General features: G+C 39.8%; 1 protein-coding gene across 11 annotated transcripts in view; it reads left to right on the top strand.

Moving 5' to 3' along the window:
* FAM13C (family with sequence similarity 13 member C) overlaps positions 1-26,595 on the top strand; it is a 116,549-nt gene that overhangs the window by 30,288 nt on the left and 59,666 nt on the right. For 8 of the 11 annotated variants that reach the window (XM_030798800.1, XM_012497048.2, XM_003258245.4 and 5 more), the window contains one exon: positions 8,885-9,003. In XM_030798800.1, coding sequence (XP_030654660.1) covers positions 8,885-9,003 — 119 coding nt within the window. Of the gene's footprint in view, positions 1-5,291; positions 5,379-8,884; positions 9,004-26,595 lie in introns of those variants that run through there. The other 3 variants (XM_030798801.1, XM_030798798.1, XM_030798797.1) reach the window with 1 other exon arrangement.

The following is a 26,595-nucleotide window of genomic DNA, read 5'->3' as shown; positions in this document are numbered from 1 at the left end:
CCTGGGCAACATAGCAATATCTTGTCTCTTACCAAAAATTAATAAATAAATAATAAATAAATAAGTGACAACAATAACAAAAATCTCCCCAGAAATTAGCATTTCCTATTTTTAAAATCATAATAACCCTTTGAAGTCAAAATAATTCACTAGCTTCTGTATAAGACCTGAGAGGCCATGTGACTGAGAAGTAAGGACAGACTTGACAAAGGGGCTTTCTTATCATACCTCTGCTCTGTGCATAGGGATCAGTTCTAGCAGAAAGGCTTAAGCTTCTGGTGCCATTTTTATAGGTGCTGACTCGCTGCTCCAGTTATTCTATTTAACCATGATTTTTGATTGCTTGCTTTTGAAAATTGTATTCCTTTATTAAAGTTTAACACAAGTAGAACATAAGGGACAGAGGCACCTATTTTAAAGAACAAGACAGAAGTCATACTATTGAGTGTACTTTTACTAATATTTAATGTTTCTTTTACTGTCTTACCCTGATTTTCCTTATGGAGTTAAAATTCTTTAGCATTTCATTGCATTATGAAACAAGTGGGTCAGGCAATGAGCTTCCTTCTTGAAGATTCCATGACAACCCATTCTGCATTTTCTTCCTATTTCTCTTTCTTGGTCCTCTCTGCAGTATCCTTTCCATCTGCCTGTCCCTTAAATGTTTTAAAATGAAATATTCTTATTTTAGATTATAAAAGCAACACATACTCATTAAACAATTCAAACAAGTAACTTATAAATTAACATATCCCACAGAAAAAACCATAACTGCACAGTAATAATACACACACACACACACACACACACGCACATATATATACAAACATATTGATCTACCCCTCCACCTCTCTCTGTGGGTTCTTACTATATATACATTACTTTGCAGCTTGAGTTTTGATTTAACAATATACCATCAGTGCTGTAAATATTGACATTCCTCAGGGTTTTCTCCCAAGTTTTCTCTCCCCTCTCTGCCTACTCTGAATTGTGTTACCTGACTTGTGGTTTTGGTCACCCTCCTGATCGTTTTCAAATATGTATTGCCAGCCCTAGTCTGTCTCTAAGATTCCAGCTCCTCTATTTATCATTGCCTACTTCGATGCTGCATGGGTCCTTTATACCCAACTCTCCCTGAACACTGTTTCTCTTCCTGTGTCCATCTCATGGAGCAGCAATAGCTTTCACCCCATTTTCCCACTTAGAGATTTGGCATCACCATCTGTCCTTCTTTTTCATTCAACCACATCCTGTCAATCACCAGGTCCATTTTTTTCTATCTCTTTAGTATCTTTTTAGCTAATTTGTTATTCTCCATACTGCCTACCACCTCTGTCATCCAAGTGACAGTCATCTCTTGCTTGGGATGCTCTAACTTTCTAACTATCCTTCCTTCTTTGATTCCTCCTCTTCACCTTCTAATCCATTTGCCACACAAGCCTAAGACGATTTCTTCCAGTGCAAATCTGAACATGCCTTACTTATAATATTCAGTGGCTTGCCATTGCCAATGGAATAAAGCCCAAACTCTTCAAGACTAGTAGGTCCTCATACTTAGAGGTTTCACATGATCTGGCTTCTGCCTGTGCCTCACCTGCCTGGTTGTTCACCATCCCTACCTTTGACTCTCACTCTAAACATAGTCACCCATCCGGAGTTCCTTGAACATTCCATGCTCTCACTTACACATGTTTGCCTTGATACATTCTGCCTCCCCCTCATGCTGTTTCCTCCAGTTGATGTTCATTTATCCTTTAGGCCACTTCAGTGATACTTCTCCCAAGAGCTAGGCTTGGTGTCATTCCTATACGTTCTCAAAGCATCTCACACTTCTTCCTTATCCTATTGTAACATTGATCATACTATACTGCAATTGCCTGTTTATAGTTTGTGTCTTGCCACCTCTTCCATCCCCCACCACCATTGCCACTGCTAACTTGACTGTGAGCTCCCTGAGGGCAGGAACTAGGAAGAGCACAGAATGTAGCCCCTGATAGGGACCGAATATTTGAATGATGAATGAATGTCGTCAGAAAACCAAGAATCCCATAAAGCTGCAGAGATGACCAGTTTATGAATCCTAGGAGTTACAGTGATCAAGTCTAGGACATCTCATTAGCTGTGAGGGATCAGGCTGGTTCTAAGGTCAGGGTAGGTATATTTCAGGGCTCAGGCATGGTAGTTACAGATACTAGTGCTATGAGGGAGTGAAGCAATGTGATCATAATCAGAAACTATTTGCCTTTTGCTTTCCTTCATGCTTTTTGCTGTTTGGAGCCTTCTGTAGTCTTAGCAATGTGTTGAATTGGAGTGTTGGAGACCTGCGCAAGGCCTAACTCCTCAGTGGGGCAGGAGGAGAAATGCAAGGATTCCTAGAGAGGGGTAGCTAGATTTTGGTTAGCTGATTGTCAAAATACTCAAAGCAGCTATCTCATGTCTCATAACTGGTAAATCCTGCCTCCCTGCCTCCAATCTCAAGCTCATTAGAGAGAATACTAGGTTTTTATGAATCTCCCTCACTTCAGAGTCCCTGTGTCCTTTAACTCACATGCTAGAGAGGAGAAAAAACAAATACTAATGAAAACTCGCATGCCTCATGACTTTCTTTTTTACTCTTGTGTATACTCCATTGATTTTACACTTGAATACCACCCACCCCAGCTGTTACATTTTAACTGTGACTGTATTCACATTGACTTGCATGGGATACTTCTCAGTTCTACAGTAAATGTGGGTGGTTAGAATATATAATGGAAAGAACTCTGGATTTGGGTTTAGGAGATTGGGATTAGGAACTGGATGCTCTAGCTCAGTCATGTGATCTGATGTGGTCCTATTTTATACAATTTTGAATTAAGTATTGAATATAAAGTATTAAATCACTTTTAAGGCAAACAACTTGAATTAATGCAATTCCTCCCAAATCAATCAAGAACTGTATATCAAAGCTGTTTGGGCCTATTGAATTATAAGCTGTATTGATTTTATTGAAATATTTCCACATTAGCTGGTGAATGGAAATACCCAACATCCGCTGTCATGAGAATAGTCTTAAAATACACAAATGTCAGTCAGACTTTGCAAGATCTTCAGAAAGGCACCTCATATATAAAAGGCAATCTTTCTGGCCTCAGTAAGTCATCTGCCTTTTCTTCGCTTCATTTTTCTCACTGGGGAAAACTGGGGGACTAAAACCTACCTCCTAGTAAATGAGAAAATGTACATAGAAGGTGCCTAGTTTAGTACCTGCTACAGAGCAAGCGCTCAGTGAATGTTATTAGATTTGGAAAGTATATATGATATGATGGACAGCATAATTGAATGTCTGTTTTCTACTAGAAATTCTTACAACAAAGCAGTAAACTGGGTAATATATATTGCAGCTTAAAAAAATAGAACCAGGCTGGGCACAGTTGCTCACGACTGCAATCCCAGCATTTTGGAAACCGAGGCAGGTGGATCAACCTGAGGCAGGAGTTCGAGACCAGCCTGGCCAAACCTGGTGAAAACTCATCTCTACTGAAAATACAAAAATTAGCTGGGCATGGTGGTGGCACCTGTAATCCCACCTATTCGGGAGGCTGAGGCAGGAGAATTGCTTGAACCTGGGACGCAGAGGTTGCAATGAGTTGAGATCCTATCATTGTGCTCCAGCCTCGGTGACAGAGCAAGATTCTGTCTCAAAAAAAAAAAAAAAAAAAAAAAAAGAATCGGAGGACATCCTACTTCATGGATATTTGTGGATTTTGAGCCTATGCCTGCCTTTTTCTAAGATTTATTTTATTTCTTTGTTGAAATAATGGGTAAGATGGCCAGAAGTAAATTTTAAAAATAGACCTGAAGAAACTGTTCTCTTGGTTCCCTATTTCTTAAAGGGCCAGAAAATTTTAAATAATAGACACACATTTTTGAAAGGAAATTTAAATCAACTCGTACAGGACCCTCTTTACCCTAGTTATGACATGAATGTAATAGTCCAATAGTTTCTTTTATCATGGTGCAAACATCTTTAAAATTCCACAGTTCAGAAGGACATCAAGTCACTTTCACAGATATGTGAAGGTTAAGAAAAAAGGGACTCTTGGGTGATGTAGGATAGGGTAGATTTACAACACTTTCTCTTGTTCACCTTAAGAGCTGAAAATATAAGATTTTCCAAATTATAGTGCTATCAGATATATTAATCATGTCTTAATTAGAGATTTTGGGAAGTACTCTCATAAATGCAAGGCATTGTTATTAACAATAGAGTGATTAAGCTACAGAACCATTTAATTTAAAATTTAATCCAGTAGTTGAAGAAAATAAAGTTTTATCAATTTGGGGATAGAGTGGACACAGAGAAAACCTCAAGTTTGAGAAGATGAACATTTGATGTTTTGATTGACCACATCTTGGAGGGAAGATATAAAGGATGTGTACATCTTTGAGGCCCAAATGTACATTTCTGACTTTCAGACAGAGAAGATGGGCAAGATCTGGGATTAGAATGGAAAATTGTTTTGTTTTGTTTTTTTTCTTGATGGCCATGGATTTGTACAAATGGAGGAACTTGGAAGGGCCTGAAGCAATGGCCATGCCATTTGATCAAAACTAGATGATCTCAAGTCCTACAAGAGTCAGCTGAACTCACTAAAATTGCAATGAGAACAAAGTATCATATTTCACCATTCTGGTTTAGGGCAGCTAATTTTTCCCTAACTAAGTTTGAGTTTTGAGCCTCTTGAGTTAATAGCTTTCCTTTTGTTATCATGCACACTCTCCTAGCCTCTGCACCTGGATAAGATAAATAGCCTGAATTATGTTTGCTTCATGGACAGCTTTCTTATGAACTATCTCAGAATGTAGTCAATTTGATGGTCCTTGCATTTTGCAGAGAACCAACAAATCACCCCACTGAGTTGGACTTGGGACATACTAGGGGTGAGGTGGAGGGTAGATGAAGATGGCTGGGAACAGGAAAAGATGTGGGATGCCTTTTCTTCCAGGTGCCAGTCTGGGCTACACTTGGCCAGGTAGCAGGAAGACCAAGCATGGAGCAGAGGATTTTGGCTTCTTCCCTCATTCCTCTTGGTCAGTTTGGATCTGACCATTTGACAGACACATTAACACAGAAGTTAAAAGTTAGAATCTGCTCTCTTACCCTTTAGTCTGTGTCAAACGGTAGATTTTAAAGTTCTTTGGGGGCAAGAATGTCTTATTCACTTCTCTATAACCCTCTCAACTATAAAAACGCTTGGTATATAGTAATGTTTTTTTTTAGGTAAAAATATATCTTATTTATTTCAGAATACATACCCTACTTTAATGTTCTAGAATTTTTGAGCTGAATGTTACAGCCGATTCTAAACAGAGTCATGAAGCCTAAATGGGCAAAGGTAATCAAATGTGTTATTTATTTCCTTTCTTGATGTTGTCACCTTTTTTGGGGGGGGGGATGGGGACAAAATGTTAACTCTCAATCTTTTACAAATATGTTATTTACTCTAAGGACTTTCTTTGGCAGCCCTAGTTAACCTTCACCAGGTGGTGGAGTCCAACTGGAGCAGAGAAACGGGCTCACCAAGGAAGTAAGCCTTGGCCTCTCATGCATCTGGCCAAATCTCTTATAGAGGCAGATACATTTGATTGAGTACTACTATTCTTGTTTTGTACTCTTTCCTTTATAACTTTATGAATAAATGACAGCTGGCAGCACAAGACCTTTGAAAGCTACTGTTATATTAATTCAATAAGATGATATCCCCATTTCTTCTGTCTTCTTTCTTTAAGAGAAAACATGAAATTATTTTTTAAAGCTGGTCAACTAAGGCTTGGGTTTTCCTCCCCTATTCCCTGTAAGGTACTTGTATTGGGACGTCTTGTGTCATTACATGCCAGGCTGTCCTGGGAATGCTCTGTCGTTCCTTAATGCCAATGCACACATCTGTTCAAAATTTCACCTTTCTCATTTTTGAACGTTTCTTAAAATTGATGGATGCATTTAATGTGGCATTATTTTTTTCCTAAAAGACTGTTATGTAATCAAACCAATGATGGTTTATAATTGATGGTATCTTAGAATAGAGGAAAGATAATGTGTTTTAGTTATCTATTGTTGCATAACAAATAACCACAAAACTTAAAATACTAATAATCATATATTATCTTTCATGGTTTCTGTGGGTCAGGAACTCACCTAGGGCACACTAGGGAGGTCTGTGTCTGCTTCAGGCTGTCTGGGGTATCAGCTAGAAGATTTAAAGCCTAGAAATTAGAAGCATCTGAAGGCTCATTGATTCCCATGTGAGCTTTGCTGGGGTTATTCGCCCACAGATGGTCATTCCATGAGGAGATAATGGAGTGGAAAGAACTAAACTAAAAATCTTTATTCCTTTTCTTATGAGTGAAATATTTTCCAACATCATAAGGATCTCTGGAAGGAAGAATAAATTTGGCATTTTCTAAGAAAGGCTGTACTTGGGTTTCTGATCTGAGGGGGGCTTGTAGATCAGAACTTTCATGATCTAACTTTTGGCATTGGGAAGGGCAGCCTGTCATGACAATCACATATACATATCACCTCAGAGCCTGTTCCACTCATCAGTATTCAGGATGATTTGTACCAGACTCCTTACTTAGTCTTCCCCAGTTCTCCCTACCATCTTGAGGTTTGAAATTCTTGGTGGGGAAAAGAAACATAGGTGACAGTGCCACTCTTTTCCTCATTTGAATCAGGGACTTGATAGTCAGCTGTGTCCAAATACTCCTTATCTTCCCATTTTAGAGAAGAGTTCTCTTGCAGTCCTTTGAGATCTCCGTTCTAAGCATATTAAGGAGGCACTTTCTCTAAAGTTCTTCTTATTCATATCTAAGATATATCCTACGTCCAAGGGAATCCAACAGTGTTTGGCCTCCCTAACCCTTCTCAACTTTTGAAGATTCAAAGAGTTAGATAAAATACTATTTTCGAAAAAAAATCAAACACTGCTCTTTCCTAAAAGGATAAAGTTTTAATAAAATGTGCATTTTTGGTTTAAACCTTTTAGAGTTCAGAGGGGCCATTTCTTAATGCCTACATCTATTGAGGCTTCTAAATGTAATGTTTAAAATAATATTGCTATTAGTATAGAAATGTGAAATAAGCATTGCACCACAAAAATAGGTTCTCTTTTGCTGAACTCATTTGGGTTAATTCTGCAAGGATTACCTGAGCACTAGGTTCAGAATATTGAGCTTTAAGAAAATTTTTATAAAAGCAATATTGTTATCAGTAGTAGTCCATATCTGCTGTGTGCCTCCAATTGGCAGGCACTTGTGGAATTGATGGTATTATCTTCATTTTACAGAAAAGGAAACTGAGCCCAGATAACTTATGTAATTTGGCCAAGATCATACACTGAGCAAGTAGCAAGCAGAACTCTGTCTCACATGAAAACCATTGTGTGGGAGAATTTGACCAGCATTTGGGTAGTTGTAGAATTTTTCTCAAGCAACTACTAAGTCTCAGGGACTAGTACATACTAATGGAAACTTTTCATGTGGAGTGTCTTCTTATCTGAAGCTGGAGGCTTCAAAGAACTAAAGAGAGGATCTTGATAGGGCTAATTCTTTCCTTTCCCACAGCTCTGCCCAGCTGTTCCCATTTTACCCCTTTCATATGAAGGCATTCATATGATTTTGTTGTAGAGGCTTGTGATGATGACTTCTTGGCAAAAAGCCTCACCATGTTGTTCTAGTGTGCTGGAAACATGATTTCTAAGACACCTGACACATTGACACTTGTACTGACTTCAACCTACATCCTTAATAGAGGAGCTGGGTCTCTATTGTGACCATAATATGTTGCAGCAGAAGACCCAAACTCACTGCATTGCTTGAATAATTTGCCTGTGTGATGATACCCACCTGGAGCTACTGAATTTCTCGCAGATTTTTGTTTTAGTATCTCATTTATTAGGTTAAAGAAGGGCTGTTTTATTCTAAAGAAAGTTTTTCAGTTAGAGGTTTGACATGGCTCAAAGATGATAGTAGTGGAACTATTGGATATATATAAATCTTTCATTTTTGCTATGTATGCATGTCTTTGTATTGAATCCAGATTAGTTTTAGTTTTGGTGTGTTTATTCTGTAGAGTGTTTAGCCCTCTGGAGTTTTTCTAAGTTAATGAGCAATTGCCTCATGGATAACCCACACTGTGGCTTCTTTAGATGCAATGTAGCCAATGGCAATAGTGTGTGTGTATGAGGGGGTGGTGGCAGGATGAGGGGAGAGATATCAAGGACTCTTGAGATCTGGAATTTATAAAAATGATTTGTTCTTTAGTTTTCAGATGAACTTAAATTTTTCTCTTATTATAGAAATAATGTTTATTGTAGAAAACTTAGAAAATATATGTGGGCTCCCCAAAATAAATAAATATGAGGTCCCAGAGTTAGTCACAGTTAAGATTTTGGTTCAACTTATTCCGATCTCATGTGTGTGGGGTGTGTGTGTGTGTGTGTGTATGTGTGAACATTCATACATATGTTTATTCTTGCATAAATAAGCCTATATTATGAATATTCTTCTATGAATTATCTTTTCAGATGTATTTATTCATTCAATATTCTTCCATGACATCATTTTTAATGTCTGTAAAATTCTTATTGTGTGGCTATACCATATCTTTTGGACATTAGATTTATTATTATTATTTTTGTCTTTATTCTGTAATCTTGCAGCAACTGACTCATAGAAGCTTTTAAAATTTTGGACCACTGAATTAGCTCCCTTCCCACACTACAATCAGCAGAATGTGTTATGCATTGCTGCTTCCCTGCCCCGAGACCCACTTCCAGCATAATAATGCTATAGAACTGATTGGCGTTGACAGCTCATCTACTTTTGCCATTTCTTCTTGCAGGAGACAGAGCATGTGGTATCCAGCCAGTCAGAGTGTCAGGTGAGAGCAGGAACACCAGCTCATGAGAGTCCACAAAACAATGCCTTCAAGTGCCAAGAAACAGTGCGACTTCAACCAAGGTGGGCCCTTTGTTGTCAGAAGCTATTCTGTGCTTGTGGTTCCTTTCTCAGAAATGCCAACTGTGTGCTTGCCACCCCCACACAAGAGGCAAGGCTTTCTGACTTTTGTTGGCATTCCTTATAGTCAGAAAATCTGCTTAAAGGGGCCTAGAAGGGGAATCACTGAGTGAGTTTAAGATAAATGTAAATGACCTACTTTCTCTGCCTCCCATTTGAAAATAATCTACCTTAAGGCTCAGGGGGAAGTAGAGACAGGTCCTGCCCTTGGAGAGGAATGCTGATTTCATCCATTCTTGTTCTTTATTCTACGCTGGAGGGAATTAGATTTTCCTTTGTGATAGTGATAAATTTGTGATGACCATGTAGGCACCATACTAACTGATTTTTACGTAGTCTCTCATTTAGCCTTTTCTACTTTCTCATAAAGCTGTGTACTCATAGTCTGAAAGATATTAAGGCACTTGCCTGATGTTGCACAAGTGAAAACGACTGAGTCAGAATTTGAACCCACAAATGTCTGACTGCAGCATGGCAGGTGCAGATTCTGTGCTGACCCAAGTGTCTTCCAGTGACCTTAGCCCTGACATAGCCCCAGGATGGCCTCTCTAGCCTGCTAGACCTGCTAGAGACAGCCCTGGATCCAGGGCAAGGGTGTGGGTGGAAAGCAGCCTGCAGAAAGGTTGGCATGACATTCTGATGGGAGCCCGGCATTGCAGCTGTCTATGGAAAGTCTCTTCTGGAAATAAACAGAAGAAAGAATTCAACCACTAGTTGTGTCAGCTGTCTTTGTAGGATCTTGTGTACAGTGTAATCATAGCCCTCACTCAGTGGAAAGGGAGGGCTGTGCTTCTGAGCCTGACCTTCAGAATTGTTTTTCTAAGGCAGCACAGTCTAAATCAATAACTACAGAGAAAATTGGCTGTGCTATGCAGTTGTACTTTTAAATATCCAATATACTAAATTTAGAATAATAGAACCTCAGAAGGTTGGAGGGGACCTCAAAGGTAAGGTGCTTCCCTATCCAGGTGGATTCATGGGCACCTTTTATAACCCTCTTCACAAGCTGACTTCTTTTATGTGTTTACTCTTACCTGACCTCAGGTAATACCTGTTGGATTCAGCCTTGTAATTTCTCCAGTAATCAGGACATTCTCCCTCCTCTTTGAGGTATTATTGTAAGAAAGCTATTTTTGGTTACTGGAATCAATTTAGTCAGTGACCCACCAGCCTGATGACTGTCTCTCTCAGCAAGAAGAATGTCAACTATTATTCCCATGCATATTTCAAAATAATATAAAAGCAAAACAAAACAAATAAAAACCAAAACAAAATCATTCATGCTTGTGTATGGAATGAATGGAGGTCCTGTAGGGGTATATATTTAACAGAGACCAACAGGGGAAAATGGTGTTAGCAATTAACCTTCTCAAAGATGCTTGATGTTCAGTAAACTTAAAACCATTGTGTATCCCATTTTGTATTTCTCTTCCTCTGCCCCTTAGCAAACCTTCATAGGATCCTAAATACCTTGTTGTCTTTTTCTCCTCCCCATCTCCCGTCTTTCCTGTCCCACTTTCACAGAATTGAGCTTTCTCACCTAGCAACACTCCAGACTGTTCTGTGCACCGCTGTCAGCAATCGCAGGATCTGGTGCTAAGTCACATATCAGGAGAGCTGTGAGGGCAGTTATGTCTAGTACTCTTAGTTAAGTAAACTTTAAACTACAATTATTTATCACAACCATGGTGACATCACCAAGGGACATTCAAATGGAAATTTTAAAAAATCCATCTCAAAATATTACAGGGATTGTGAAATTTGATGAACTGGTGAAATGAGATCCGAGGCTAAAAACAATTTTGAATCAGGTAGCTCACATTCCTGATAACCTTCCTCTTCTGTTTTAAGCAGGCATCTGGCCAGGTTTGGACATATCATGCCAAATAAAATCTTGATAGAGAGATGATACTGTAATTGGACACTCCAGACCTAGGTCTGGTTCAGAGTGAAGGAATAAGCCAGGCTAAGTCTCAGCAGGGGTAAAATGCCACCTTCTTTGGGGCAGTGAGTTGGGGAGAATGCTGTTAACATAATGAACACTGTAAGAAAAGGAAGAAAGATCTCTCTGTAGCAAGAGGCCACCTTACTCCTTGGGGTCACACATCATTTGGGTGAGACTCGAAGGAGTAGTCAGTCTTCAGAAAATGAATCCATCTTTGCAGAGGTGAGATTTTGGAGCAGATTGAGGTCATGAGGTGGGCATTGGTCTTTTCATGAATGCCAAATACTTTCATACCTACAGCTCTCAGAGTTCTCATGTTGTATATTGGGTTCTTTTGAGCACAAGGAGCCTTTATGTATTTATGAGGATGAGATTCAGGAAGGTCTATGAATGTGTTTGCCCAAGTTTCTGTGTATATACACTCTATTATTGCTACTGTAATAACTGACCACAAACTTGTGGCTTTAAACACAAATTTATTTTCTCATAGTTCTGTAGGATAGAAGTCCAACATATGTCTCCCTGGGCCAAAAGAAAAAAAGGGTGTTGGCAGGGCTCCATTCCTTTCTAGAGGCTCTAGGGAAGAATCTCTCCATTTCCATGCCTTTTCCAGTTTCCAGAGGCTGCCCACATTCCATGGCTTATGGTCCCTTTCTCCATTTTCAAGCCACCAACATTGCATCTCTCTGATCATTCTTCCATAGTCACATCCCCTCTGATCATGGCTGGGAAACATTTTTTGATTTTAGGGATTCATGTAAATAGATTGGGCTCACTCAGATAATTTCCCTATCTTGAAGTGCTTAATTACATTTTCACAGTCCTTTTTGTCACATAAGGTAAGGTGGCAGAGGAGCAACAATGATGAAGACACGGACATCTTTGGGGAGCTATTATTCTGTCCACTACATGTATGTTTATTTTTTTCTAGTGAAAATCTCTAAAACATTTATCAGACTCTCATATGGCACATATAACCCCAGAAAATATTTAGAACCCCTGTCCTAATGTCTCTATGGAAGACCTCCAAGTTTGAAAACACATGACTCCAGAGAAGATTCAGAACTGTTAAATCAAGGTTAGCCTAAAGCTGCCTCATTACATATTTTAAGTTCAGCCTAAAGGTTTCTCTGTACATTGTGAATTATAACCTAAATGGAGTTGTATACAGACTGTAGCCTACTCTTGCACCAATCACCAAGTTGTGGCCAAAGGTGGCCAGTTGTTCAAACCATGTTCAAATAAGGCAAACACCGAGCTGTAACGAATCCGGCTGTTTCTGCACCTCACTTCTGTTTTCTGTATGTCACTTTCTTTCCTTTTTCTGTCCATAACTCTTCTTCCACCATGTGGCTGCACTGGAGTCTCTGAGCCTACTCTGGCTGGGAAGGCTGCCCGATTCATGAATTGTTCTTTGCTCAATTAAACCCTTTTAAATTTAATTCAGCTAAAGTTTTTCTTTTAACAGAACCCTTGTCCTAATGTCTTTCTACTTCCAAGCTGGCTTGCTCTTCTGATTTCCTTTAACAGAGCCAACCTCAGATACAGTTAAAGCCACTTCCATCTTCTTTCACTGCGCCCTTCCTCCCATTTGCCATGCCCCGCCCTTCCCTATATTATATTCCTTGGCCTTACAGTGCCACACATTAGAGGTCTCAAATTTGGTGTCCTACAGGTGTATCTGGTGTGGAGACATATTTGGCTTGTACAAAGTTAAACTATTTTGAATCAACATTTTAAAATCAAGAGTTTTTACAGATTTTTGGCTTTCTTTGGAAGAATCTAAAGGAGGGATAACCCAGGGCCTACATTCCTCCAAGGCAACAACTAGCTGGAGCTGAGAAGTAGATTTCAATTTTTTTCACAATTCCTACCCAGCTCTCCTCATTTATTTATGCTCTTTGCTGTGCTTCTATAGGCATTTGATATATAATGCCTGCTTCAATCCTTTTCTTCCTGGCAACTGCTGCTCCTGGGGACTCTGTAGCTCCCTGGAGCTAAGTCCTCCTGGATGAAAATGTCTTATTATATGGTGATGACTGATACTGTCTTAATGCCATCTTTTCCCCAGATGACACGTTTTCATTTTAATATGGACTTCCAGTGCATGGGCGGAAGGGCTGGGTTATTATACTTCTCTGGCATACTCCTCAATACCTGGTATTTTCACAACATGTAAAATTAAAGAACTGCAGTTAGTTAGAGCTGGAAGAAACCTTAGTAATCATTTAATACAACTCTCATTTTCTTCTTTGACACCCAGTGAGGCTGTGATTTGCTCAAGTTCTCTCTCCCCTTGATATTAGAACCAAGATTAGTACCATCAATCTGTATTGAGTTGCCACTTAATGAATATGCATTAGTTTGACTGATTTTTAGAGCTAAAGCCAGTGCCAATCCTGTAAACCCTCAGATATGACAAAGGGAAATTTATGAATGTAAGAGAATATTAATGCAGTTGGGGAATTCTTACTAAGCTAAGTAAATTTACTTTTGAGAATGATTAACTCACTTATATTTAAAATATTGTATTAAAATTTATGACAGCATTAAACCTTTAATGTTGTTAAAGACCTTGTCTGTATAAACAGGAGCTATTCTATAGCATTGTCTTACTGTTAATTAGGTTGGTGGTTACATTGTAAGTTCCAGTTCATTGGCCTCTTCATCTGGATTCCCATGTTACAGGAGGTTGAAGATCCTTAGCAAGGATAATGGCCTTGGATGGCCTCCACTATTTTTTAACATTCCAGATGAAAGAGAAAGCTATGGGCTTTGTTGCTTTATAGAAAGAGGAAGTTTCGTTGGCAGCAACTTTTCTATGGGGGATAAATCCTTTCATCTTTTGTTTTGGAGATAGACAATGTGTGTGTGTGTGTGTGTGTGTGTGTGTGTGTGTGTGTGTATGTTTGAATAGCTAATTGTTTCTTACTTAAATGTTTTTCGTAGAAGTAAGCAGAGTCTTAATGAGTTCTGCTAAACAGAGACAGAATGAGTAAGAGAATGAGCACTGAGATTTTTAATATTAGTAATACAAAAGACATATCTCCCTTCTTGGACTGTACCTGATCTCTGCATATTTCTAGGATGTTCTTCTCCTTCCTCATTAGTGTGCTCCTAGGGTTTTGTTTTGTTTCTTTTTATAAGGGGAGCTGGGATGAGGTAGAGATAAAAACAGCTTGCCTTCACAGTGCTTTGAGACTCCCTGGTATACGGTTGGATAATGAGTGGGTATTGACCTAGTTCACGTTGAGTATCCCACATAGAAAGGGAGCCAGATAGGAGGGCTCTCCTTCCCTGCCCACGCCCACTGCCTCCCTCCGTGGGCACAGAAACAACCTGGTGGAAGGAAAGAACATTCAAACGAAGAGATCCAGGGTCTTATCTCACATCTGTCAGGTGACCATGGTCATTTCACTCAAATTCCTGGGCCCCCTCCTCTAACATAAGGAATTTGGGTCAAATGATTTCTAGAGCTTCTTCTGGCTCTAACATTGAAAATGCTCAACGCTCTAGATATTTAAAAGATTAGACATGGGAAGGCTATAGCTTAAGAATACGAGCCCCAGAAGATACAGATACAAATAATTCCCCCTCCCCTGCTGTAGAGCACAAAAATCCCACACCCAGTTCGTAAACTGCTGATTGAAAACAGAGACCACACTTGATTATTTTGGAAATGAAATCCTCCTTTTTTGTTGTTTTTTAAAGGAGACTACCCTTGGTCACTTGATAAATTGTTAGCACTTTCACTAATAATTTGGCATAAGGATAAAAGGGAAACTTAGAGACATTCTCTAATTCAAAATGCTACTACTACCACTACTACTAATAATAAAATAAGTGAAACATTGGAAAATATAGAGAATCCCAAGGATGTAAAAATGACTTGTTATCTTACCTCCCAGGTATAACCACTATTACCATTGTAATGCACATTCTTATATTGTTGCTATTGTTTTAATGTTGTTATAAAGAGAAATTGTGTATGAAAGGGGCTTCTGGATGCATTGGGCTTTAAATCTGCTAGAAGCACTATTTAAGCAGGTCTTAGAGTAGAAAGCTAGACAAGAATGCATTATGACTGTACAATAATCATGTATACCAGTGTACTTTTCTACATAAGACCAGTAAGATGAGTAATAGAGTAGTAGGTTAATTATCACAAAGTTGGTGAGTTCATTTATGGCTAAATTGAACAAATTTAATTTTCCATAACAAATATTCTAACATACAATTTCTATAAGAAACATGTTTTGCAAGCTTTGGTATCATTATAGCCCTTTGTTAGAAATGATATTTCTAGGAGACCAAACAGGAAACTTTGTCCTTAACATCTGAACATTTTGGAAAGTTTCTTGGCTTAACATAAAATAGATTTAAGAGAAATTTCAATAATGATTATAGGAGACAGAGAATGTATAAATTTAAACCTAATTTAGAACTTTGACCAGCTGGTTAAGTGTTCAGTGTGCCTGAGGCCACTAGAACAGGGCTAATCTTTAACTTACTCTTCATCTTCCCAGTGAAGTCATGGCTACTCCCATATTTCTGTTAGAGTTATTTGTCAATAAGGTTATTCCTTTTCAAGATTTAGATTAAATACTACACACACACACACACACACACACACACACATTATGTATAGTGACATACACATACACACAGAGCTCCTACTTAACCCTCCATATGTATTTTTTTCTTATATTATTAATGCTAGATTAAAACATTTTTGGGATTAGATAGATAGATATATACATACATACACATATATATAAATTTGTCTCTAAGAATATATTATACATAATTACATTGCTTTATGTTACATTATATTATACATTGCTGTATATTACATTATGTTATACATAATTATATTACATTGCTATGTAAGTTGTTTGTCCTGCTTAATATTATATTTTCCATATCATAAAATACACTCTAACATATGTAATGGCTGTAAAATACAGTCTTGTATCACATAATAACATTTCAGTTAACAATGGACATGTATGATGGTGGTCCTATAAGATTAAAATACCATATTTTTACTGTACCTTTGTATGTTTAGATATGCAAATACCACTGTATTACAGTTGCCTACAGTATTCAGTACAGTAACATGCTGTAGAGGTTTGCAGCCTAGAAACAATAGGCTATACCATATAGCCTAGGTGTGTAGTGGACTATACCATCTAGGTTTCTGTAAGTACACTCTGTGATGTTTGCACAACAGTGAAATAGCCTAAGGATGCATTTCTCAAAATATATCCCCGTCACTAAGGGATACATGACTCTATTTCCTTTTATGGATATACCATCATTTATTTAATGAAATCTAAAGTATTTGATATTGCAGTTACTTACAGGATTTATATTTGTATTTATTGCTGTAGTAAACATCTTAAAAACAATATCTTTATGTGCATCCATTATAGTTTTCTTGGTTTGTGCTTAAAAGTCAAAGTTGTCTAGGCATTGGATTTGGAGCAGCTAACTGAAATGAAACTTAAGATATAAATTTTTAGCCAGGCACACTGAGATTACAGCTCATGCCTGTAATCTCAGCACTTTGGGAGGCTGAGGCGGGCACATCACTTGAGGTCAGGAGTTTGAGACCAGCCTGGCCAACATGGTGAAACCCCATCTGTACTAAAAATAAAATACAAAAATTATCTGGGCGTGGTGGCACACACCTGTAATCCCAGCTACTTGGGAGGCTGAGGCGTAAGAATTGCTTGAACCTGGGAGGCAGAGGTTGCAGTGAGCTGAGATCATGACACTGCACTCCAGCCTAGATGACAGAGTGAGACTTTGTTTCAAAAGAAAAAAAAGAGATGTCCAATTTTCAGTTATCCGATCACGGAAGAAGATAAGAATATAACAGACAACTAGTAACTTTGAGAGAACTAGATAAAAGTCATGTGGCTGGATTTCTGTATGTGTTGGAATCATAGGATGGTGGCTCTGGGTGGAATGTTGGAGACAATCCAGTTTAATCTCTTCCCCTTCTTTATGTATTCACTAGATATTTCTGTTTCATCCGCTAGCCTTCATGGTGTTCTAGTTCACATTGCTACGGGCAAAGTGCTTCTGGCTCTAACATTCCCAGAGGACATTTGAAAGTCATGTGGGGGATGGAAAAATTCTTTGTTGTGTGGGATGCCTCATTCATGTCAGGGACTCTGACACCTTTGGCTCTAGCCCACAGAATGCCAGTAGACAACTCCAGCTTCTATAATAATCACAAATAGCCCCCAGATTTTCTACATGTCCCCTAGGGGACATACCATCACCCTGTAAAAACACAAAAAAAAACCCACTAAATTTCATGATAAATACCTTATCTAAAACCATGTTTTATGTGACTCTTTATTAACATGGGGACATGATCTATTTATAAGTGGATAAAAGCAGTTACATAACAGTATCACAAGATGTTCCTATTTTTGCTTAATATATAATTATTTACAGAAACATATACTAGCAAGACATAAATCCATATTTTAGTGGTAGTAATTTTGGGGGGAGATGAGTTACAGGTGATTAAAAAAATATTTTTTGTGCTTTTACTTTCCAAGTTTCCCTGCTAGCGATCCCCTATTAAGCTTGTAATTGGCAGAAAGTGATAAGTTTATATTATTTGCAAGACAAATAATAGTACCTACTGTTTCTCTGGCTTTATTTATTTAGTAACAATTGAATCTTACTTTGAGACAGACATGACTATTAGGAGAGCATTAGGAGAGAACAGATTTATTTTTTATTTCTGTTAACTGGGAAAACTTAAAATGAATTTTCAGTGACACTTGCGGCCTTTGTGGTTTAGGTCACTTGGGATCAGAAACCAAATACTACAGATGATTTTATAGGTTTAAATAATGTTTAAAACCATAATTTGTGTCATAGATGCCTCTTTTCTTCAGCATTTGCCTCAGTAGAAAGTCTCTTCTTATACTCTTGAGCAGCATGCCAAGCGTCTCAGAGGTCCAGTAGCACAGAATTCTCATCACGATCACTCTGATGACCCTGCAGATGCAGGGACAAGGGAAATATCAAGACCCATTTAAGTGGGTCTCTCCAAGGGGAGAAAGATTGAGAAGGGGTAGATGCAGGAATAAGCCAGCTGTCAAAGTCTTCTTAGTGCCTTAAGTTTAGCACCAACATAAGAAAACAGTTTTGGCCAAACCCAGACTATTGAATAAATCTAAAAACACATAATAGAGCCCCTGGGAAGGGCCTAGGAAATATCCAAGATACTGTAGTGTAAAGAGGAAAGGCCTTGGCAGTATGCAGACCTGGATGCTAGTTCCAGCTTTGCTGCTTCCTTGGACAGATTCCCTAACCTCTCTGGGCTTTGATTTCTTCAGATGTGTGATGGAAATGAAAATATCTACTTCCCAGAGCTACTGTTGCAAGGATTAAATGAACTGCACGTTCAGCTTCATTCAGGTTCTGGCCCACAGCAGGGGCTCAGAAGATTAATGTTGCTATTCCATAAGAGAGGAGATCCTTCCTCCATGAAGGTTTTTGCTTAGCTCCACAGTACTGATCTATGGCTTCCCAACACATCCATCTTGCTGCTAGTGTTCTCTCTTCTCTCCTCCATTTATCTAAATTTTAATCTCATCTTAGAGCCCAGCTCATTCCCAACTTTTCATGCACCTTCTCCTTCCTCGATAGCCCATGTTGATCTCTGTAGTTAGAACATGTTCAATGTAACTAGACACATGGTACTAGTGTTCAAAGAGTTTGGGTTATCTCTTCAAATAGGATATATGCCTATTTTCTGTAATTCTTTTGACTGTGCAGTTTTCAGCACAGTGCTGAACTCGTAGGATCAGTAGTTTAGTAAAGTTTCTGCTTATTGATTCTTAGGTAGGCAATCCCATGGAATTCTGGTTTGCCCTCCATAATCTCACGCCTCTCTTGGCCATATTTCATTGTGGTCCTTTATATACCTGGTCCTTTATATACCTGGTCCTTTACAAGCTCTAGTTTGCTTTCGTGTACACTGGCTAAATTCTTGTGCTTCCACATCCATCCTGCACAGAGCCCAGATTACCTTCATAGATCTGTTTTTCTGAACATCTTTAAGCTAGACCTTAGCTTCTCTCTAGCTGAACCAAAAACTATGCATACCTTGGACCGGTTGGTTTCCCAACTCAATCTCAACTGAATTGCCAGTTGAGATTCCAGTCATTTGGACTGTCTTGCTCAACTTGGACATGTGATTCAGACAATTTCAAAAAGGTTTTTAAAGCGGTTGTACATGGCAAAGTGGTCCTAGTTGGCCATGAATAGTCATGGTTGGAAAAGTGGAGATCAAGAAAGTGGTCCTTTTCAATGTGTAATTACTGCCAGCCTTGCTGATCTTGCTCATGTGCAACAAAGGAGACCCAGGCTATTGCATGACAAGTGGTTGTTTCTTGGTAATGTGGTTGGTATTCTCTGCAAACAATGGAAACCAACTGTGTTTGATTCAGGCAAGGAAAGGGATCTAAATGAAGGCTATTGCTTAGCTTAAAAAATTGAACTAAGGGCAAATATTCTTTGGGAAGGATAAGAACCAGGCCTGGACCATGGATTTCTGGAATCACAATGACAGGGACATGTTTCTCTGAGGTGTTATCACTGGATGATCCCATTCTAATACAACAGCTTTTCATTCCTGCTCAAGTTTTGGCTTCAGAGAGAAGGAACTAACTGGCCTAGCTCAGGCCACATATTTACCCTTTCATGTAGAATTGTGGAAGCTGGTTTCCCAAGAGAAAGGGAAGTTGATGTCAGAAGAAGTGGATTGGAGATGAAAAATGCTGAACAGATGAAATCAGTATAGTGTTGGGTGACTTGGGGACATGGGAAGAACCTGGAGCTGATGGAGGAAGAGAACTAAGAACCAATTTTAAGGGTCAGAAAGGCTTGGTGTGGCTTGCCAAACTTACCTGAGTCAAAGGCATGGAGAGACCAGGGCTCCTCCGACTTGCCTCCCTGATCATTAACTCACCCTTGCTCCTCAGACCGACACCGATCCAGGTTCTGTTCATCTTGTGTCAAGTCGCATCAACAAAGACAAGTAAAGCTGGAGTGTACTGAAATGCAGAGAGAATGTACCAGATGATGTCAGAAAGGTTGGTGGTGGACACGCTGCATGGGGCCTGGTAGCCTGGGTGTTGATCCTTGGATTTTGTCTAAGTCTAGGGGAAAACCACTGGAGGTTATAAACAGGAGTGACAGACTCAGATTGACATAAAAATATCACTCTGGGTACTGTGTGTTTTACACTATACTGTGTATTGTACTCAGGGGTACATCTTGGAAGCTAATATATCATCCCTGTGGGAGGTGCTGGTGACAATGAAGATGGAGGGAAGATGGTAGGTGAAGGATAGAGACTCGTGACTCTTTCCTTTGGGGAGAGAAAGAAAATCTTGAATAGGCAACAGGCAGCATTTAGGCTTGATTAATATTAATGCCTACTCAAATCCCCTGTGCCTTGAAAAATATTCTTCTGTTCCAAGAGCTAACCTGATAGATAGTTTAAAAGTTAAAGTGTTGCAAGTCTGAGTATCAGTTGTAATATCACAGGAGCCAGTGTGATATGTAGTTACAAATATTCATCAGCTATTCACCTGTCATTTAAATTCCCCTCCCCCACCCCCCGGCCTATCACTTGTGACACTCTGTGCCCTTCACTGCATCTTTCCCTGATCTAAATCTTCATTTGTGTGATTAGGTTTTTCTCTTTCCCCTGACTGTAAGCTCCAAAAGACAGAGATTGTGTCTACTTTGTCACCGCTTTCTTACTTGAGGTTTCTCTTGAAGGTAGATTCTGATAGATAGGAGGAGCTGGGTACAGGAAGGTGGTCCCAGGAAGCAGGAACTAGGAAGGAGGAAGAGCCCACAACAGGTGTGTAACTTGGTAGGTTGCCACTCTGAGCAACTGGGGTCTCTCTGAGGAACTGTGTAGACAGTATCTCAGACTTATCCCTCTGAAAGTTGAGGAAAGGGCTGCAGCATTTATTCACACACCCACCCCGCCCCCCCCCCCCCACCTTCTCTTCTGGCTGCAGGCTGCTCCCAGGGGAGTTAAATCTGCCACACATGCAGGCTGAGGGAATGAGCCCTGTCTGGCAAAAATCCTTGAGGCAGAAGAATGAAGAAACTTGGCAGATGTTTGAGGTGGGATGAGGGGAGCAGGCAGAAGTGTCCTTGGAGCTGAAGTATTGGTTACAACCACTCGTCTCCTGGGCTGAGCTCTGCCTGGCACATGGAGCAGGTGTCTGATCATTATTTACTAAGTGTATGCAATGTATTTACTAAATGTATGGAATGATTGAGGTGATGCAAGCAAAGTGCCTTGTAACCTGCTCAGCAAACCAGGTACTGCTATAATTATTACTCCTAATAATGTCTTATTAGGGCCTCTGTTCTCACTCATTCACCTGCTGGATTCTGTGTCTTCAATATTCCATCCAAAATGTGTTCTTTATGGTTCACAGTGTCTTTTAAACCACACCCATGTCTACTTTACCTCCACTCTGCCAATTCTGAAGCTGGCCCTGTGCACCTGACTCACTGCTCACCCATTCTCTGGGCATTGCTGTGGTCTTAGCTGCTTCTGATCTCTGTTCCAGCTCACCAAAGTGAGAAGCAGTACCTTTTCCAGGACAGCTGGGCTGCCCTGTATTTGAAGTTTTTCGTAATGTTTTGAAGGGCACAGCCTTTCTCTCTTTGGGAATGTGTTCCCTGGGGGACCAGGCCAGAAATGCCATGTCACTCCTATCCTCAAAGAAGTTCCTCCCTTGAGCTCTTTAGCCACTGGTGTCCTCCCAGGCTGTTGCACTTGGACCTTTAGGATAGTGTTCCCCAATTAGGAATCCCCTAGAGTGCTTGTTAACTATATGTCATCATCCTACTTTTCTGGAAATTCTGATTCAGTAAGTTTGGGTTCTGGCCCAGGAATCTCTGTTTTAATAATACTGGCTGATTCTAATCTTCAGAGAAGTACGAGGTGGAAGGTGGTGGTTGGGGAAGTTGGCTTCTGGGAGGGTATACCATTGGGGATCAGTGTTCTGTTTCTAGCTGCAGCATCCTTGGGAGTTCGTTGGCCTGGACAAGTGGATACATGGGTTGGGAATTCAGTTTCTGAACATCCACGGACTTCTAGTTTTGTTTTCTTTCTGTATTCTCTCGGGGAATAACTTTAAACACTGTGGCTTGGTTTTTTTTTAATCTTTGAAGTCGGCTGCTTAATATTTGACCTCAGTCCTTTAGCAGACGTTTGGTAAGAACCAATAAGAGAATGTCTCCAGTGTGGCTTCGACTCTCTAGAGGAAGGAACCTTCTATTTACTGGTATTAAGGGCTGTTATTGTTTCTAATAATATTACTGGAATTTATTGGCATCTTGTCTGTGTCTGCATATAGAGCTGTTGTTTGTATATAAAACATGTTTTGCTCAGAGGGTTGTCCTCTTGGGATATACCTTTTGTTTTCAAAAGAGTTTCAGGAAACACCAGTCATACAGCCAGCCAGCAGTCATCCGGGTATACATTAGTGTATCCCAAGTATTGCTTTCTAATAGAGAGGCTCAATTTTTTATGCAGTGGAATATCCTGAATTCTGAAGATGTGATGGGAGTCAGCACTGCTCAGTTCTAAGGCTCTGATTCTATGTGAAGTATTCTGAAAAGTGTGTTAGATGCTCTCCTTTTACTCTTTCTGCCCAGGTTTTCTAGGTCCTGGGTTCAAAAGCTGCTAATTAATCCTTCATAGATCTCTTCAGGGAAGAAATGCATTTGTTATGGGAATGAGAATCATTCCATCCTCTAGGCTCTGCTAGCATGCTATTGGTGGAAGAGGGAGCATCAGTTATAATTACTTTACACACTCAGGAATATATAAGAATTGGCAGCACCCATAACTCTAGGATGAATACATTATTTACAAACATGTAAGTGCCTACTGTGTGTCATATGCCAGACTTGGCCCTAGAGATAAAATGCTAAGCAAGGCTCCTATGGTCCTTGCTCCACAGTGCTCACCATCGTGAGAAAGAAACAATCAAATAATTACACAAATACATGATTAAGAACTGAGACCTGCTGCATAGCAGAAAGTAGAAGATCAGAATACAGTGAGAACATATATATGAAAGGGAGACCTGATTGGGAGCTATCTAGCATCTAAAGTATGAATGAGTTACTTAGGAGAGAAAGTGGAAAGGGAACAGCATTACAGGCACGTGTGAAGGCCTGCGCTGGAAAGGAGCATGGTGCATCCACAAGACTGAAAGAATGCCAGTGTAGCTGGAGTTCGGAGAGGGAGAATGATGCAAGCTAAGGTTGAAGAGTGGGCAGATGCTAAATCCTTCAGCGTGTCATACGATACTCTCAGAATTTTGAATTTTATTTTAAGTATAGTGTGCAGAAGGGTAGTGAAAGATCTTGTGTGAATGGTGGCCTGAGGAGGGTAGTGGAGAAGTAGGGGAGACCAGGGAGAAACTACTGTCATTCAGGTAGTTCAGATGAGAGGTGCTGGTGACTTGGCCCCAGATGGCAGTGGTAGAGATAGAGGGGAGGGGACAGACACAAACATTATTTCAGGTAAGAAATTGAGAGGCTTGTTAATAACTTGATTATTGGGCTTAAGGGAAAGAAAAGTGTTAGATAACTGTCAGTTGTCTTCCATGAGCCATTGGCAAGATGGGGAAGCTTTTCACTGAAATAGGAAACACTTGCCTCTGCTAATTTAATTATAGATAGTTAAAACATTGGTATAAATATACAACTGTGAGCTAAAATGTGGCGTTTTCACAAATTATCACATCCTGCAGTTTGACACTGTCCTTAGGCCAAGAAAAATATCTTAATGCTTAGTTGGTTTTATTGTTTTGAACTCCAGTACACCTCCTGCAAGGAGGCCACTAGAAGATGACCCTGCAGGCTGACTCAGCACGAGCTTTAGGGTTTCAGCAAAGTGGGAACATCAAACATTTTTAGAAAAGTTGTATTTCAGTGGGCTATCCACAAGTTTGTAGTCATAGGCTATCCACAAGTTTGCAGTTTGAATTCAGGGAAAAGCTCTTTTCATATCAGCACAAAATTAAGTTTTGCATTTCTCTGTTGAGAAGTATTTTTTACTTTGAATTATACAGTGGCAGCAGTGGCAATGGTGGTGATGGTGATGCTGGTTGGTGGTGCTGGTGGTGGTGGTGGGGGTGATGATGGTGGTGATGCTGGTGGGTGGTGGCAGTGGTGGTGGCAATGGTAGTGGCAGTGGTGGTAGTGATGGTGGCAATGGGGATGGTGATGGTGATGATGGTGATTTTGGAGGTGATGGCAGTGGTTATGGCGGTTGTGGTGATGGTGGTGGTAATGGTGGTGGTGGTGGTAGTGGTGGTGGTGGTGGGTGATGATGTTGGTGAATGGTGGTGATAGTCGTGGTGGTAGTAGTGGTGGTGATGGTTGGAGATATCACATGCTCATCACTACCGAGGGCCATAATTGGGCTCTGAGGAGTGCAGGCTGCATTTCTTATTGCCAGGACCTGGGCTACAGGACAAGGTTACACTGGAGTTAGCACAGTACTATGACTGGCTGACTCATTTTGGTCCCCTTTAGAAGCATGCATTTGATAGATATTTGCTTAGTTACTTTCCTATCACTGTTTTGGACACAGGCGGCAAGAGAATTGGAGGGAGTGTTCAGTGTGACCCAGTTTTTGTGTGTAGGCCAGCTTCCAGAAAGGATTGTAAATGGTTGTAGCAGTATCTTTAAGGATCTTAAAAAGAAGGGAGTTTGAGATGGCTAGCTACTGTTCCAGTTCTCCTTCATTCATTGCTAAACTTCTCCAGTGAGAAGCTTAATTTATTTTTCCTCTTCTACTATGACCTTCATCTTTTTCAATCCAATGGACTTTTCTTTTCTCCCCTTCTGTTTCTCATTATCTCTAGGAGACTTTGACACTTTGTAGCAGTGTGAGCTTGGGCCATTCTCCTGCATGTCCCGTTCTTCTTGACTTGCTTTCTTTTTCTCCATAATACTTAGCATCTGGTGCACCATAGACAATCACTGGTTTATTTCTTCTTGTTCTCCTCCTTCCATGAGAATATAAGTTCCACAAGGGCAGACTTTATTTTATTCACTGCTTTGTTCCCAATACCTGCAACAGTACCTAGCACATCTTTGGTGTTTTAAAAATATTTATTGACTGAATGGATGAAGTATTTAACTACCCTTTCTCCTATTAGGTGAAATAGATATAATAATGCTAGTCTCATATGATGACCTTGAAGATTAAATAAAATAATGTAAGTAAACTGCCTGGAAGACCCACTCTAGTAAGGGCTGGTGAATTGAAGTCATTCTTGGGTCTAGTTCTTTCTCTCATTTATCCATCTCTTGAAAAGATATATACTGAGAAGGTGCTAGGTACTCTGCTTATCACATGACAAAGCAAAAAGTGATGCAGAATCTGCCCACATGACCTTATCTGTGACCACTGTACACCATCATAATTATCATCACCCCCCTCCTCTGCTGAACACACTTAGAGTGCCCCGTTCTAGGGTGAACTGTGGCCAGACATTTTTACTTGTCTATTTCAGTCTCACCTCAAGCTTCAGATATCTAAATCTGAACTTATGAATTACCTCTCTTTATGAAAAACATTACATGTTTTTCTGACTTCATTAAAAAAAAGAAACCTGCCATTTTCCTTGTCACACAGACTCAAAAGTTTGTAATAATTTTGATGACCCCATCTCTTTCACTCCATACTTTGAATCCACATCCAAGACTTCTTGATTGCTTTTATCCTTGAAAAATGTCTTTTATCTGTCTCTACTTCTCCAGTTTCTCACCACCATTATTCTTTTTTGTTTGTTTGTTTTAGAGATGGAATTTTGCCTGTTGCCCAGGCTGGAGTGCAGTGGCATGATCTCAGCTCACTGCAAACTCCGCCTCCCGGGTTCAAGCAATTCTCCTGCCTCAGCCTCCTGAGTAGCTGGGACTACAGGTGCACACTGCCATACCTGGCTATTCTTTTGTGTTTTAGTAGAGATGGGGTTTCACTGTGTTGTCCAGGCTGGTCTCGAACTCCTGAGCTCAGGCAATCCACCTGCCTTGGCCTCCCAAAGTGCTAGGATTACAGGCATGAGCCACCGCACCCGGCCTCTCACCTCCATTCTAACGTCAACCCTTTTGCCCTGATGCTTGATTTGCTGAAGTGGCTTCAAGACTCAGTGTTCATTGGCTTTATCATCATTTAAGGTTTCACTAGATTCTAAGTCTCCTTAAGGCACTGCCTCTGATTGTCTATTATTGTTTCCCCAACACTGGACCAGGCACACAGTAGACATTCAGATGGTTAGTAAATTAAAGTACCTTTGATGCTCTAGACTACAGTTCTCAAACTTGTTCTGGAGGTTTATCTAATGGTTAAGAGTAGTTTCCTCGGAAGATCATGTGAGTATATTCCACGTAGACTCTTCTCTATATCTCACTAATATATACCATATATTTTTAACAAAGTATATTTCTGCTTCCTTCCATGAGTGTTTGCTACTTGGTTATTTGTTTTACCATCTGCT

This window comes from Nomascus leucogenys, chromosome 18 (genome assembly GCF_006542625.1).
Source record: "Nomascus leucogenys isolate Asia chromosome 18, Asia_NLE_v1, whole genome shotgun sequence".
NCBI lineage: Eukaryota > Metazoa > Chordata > Mammalia > Primates > Hylobatidae > Nomascus > Nomascus leucogenys.
Note: the sequence above shows the minus strand (reverse complement) of the source record. Positions and strands in the feature narration are given on the sequence as shown.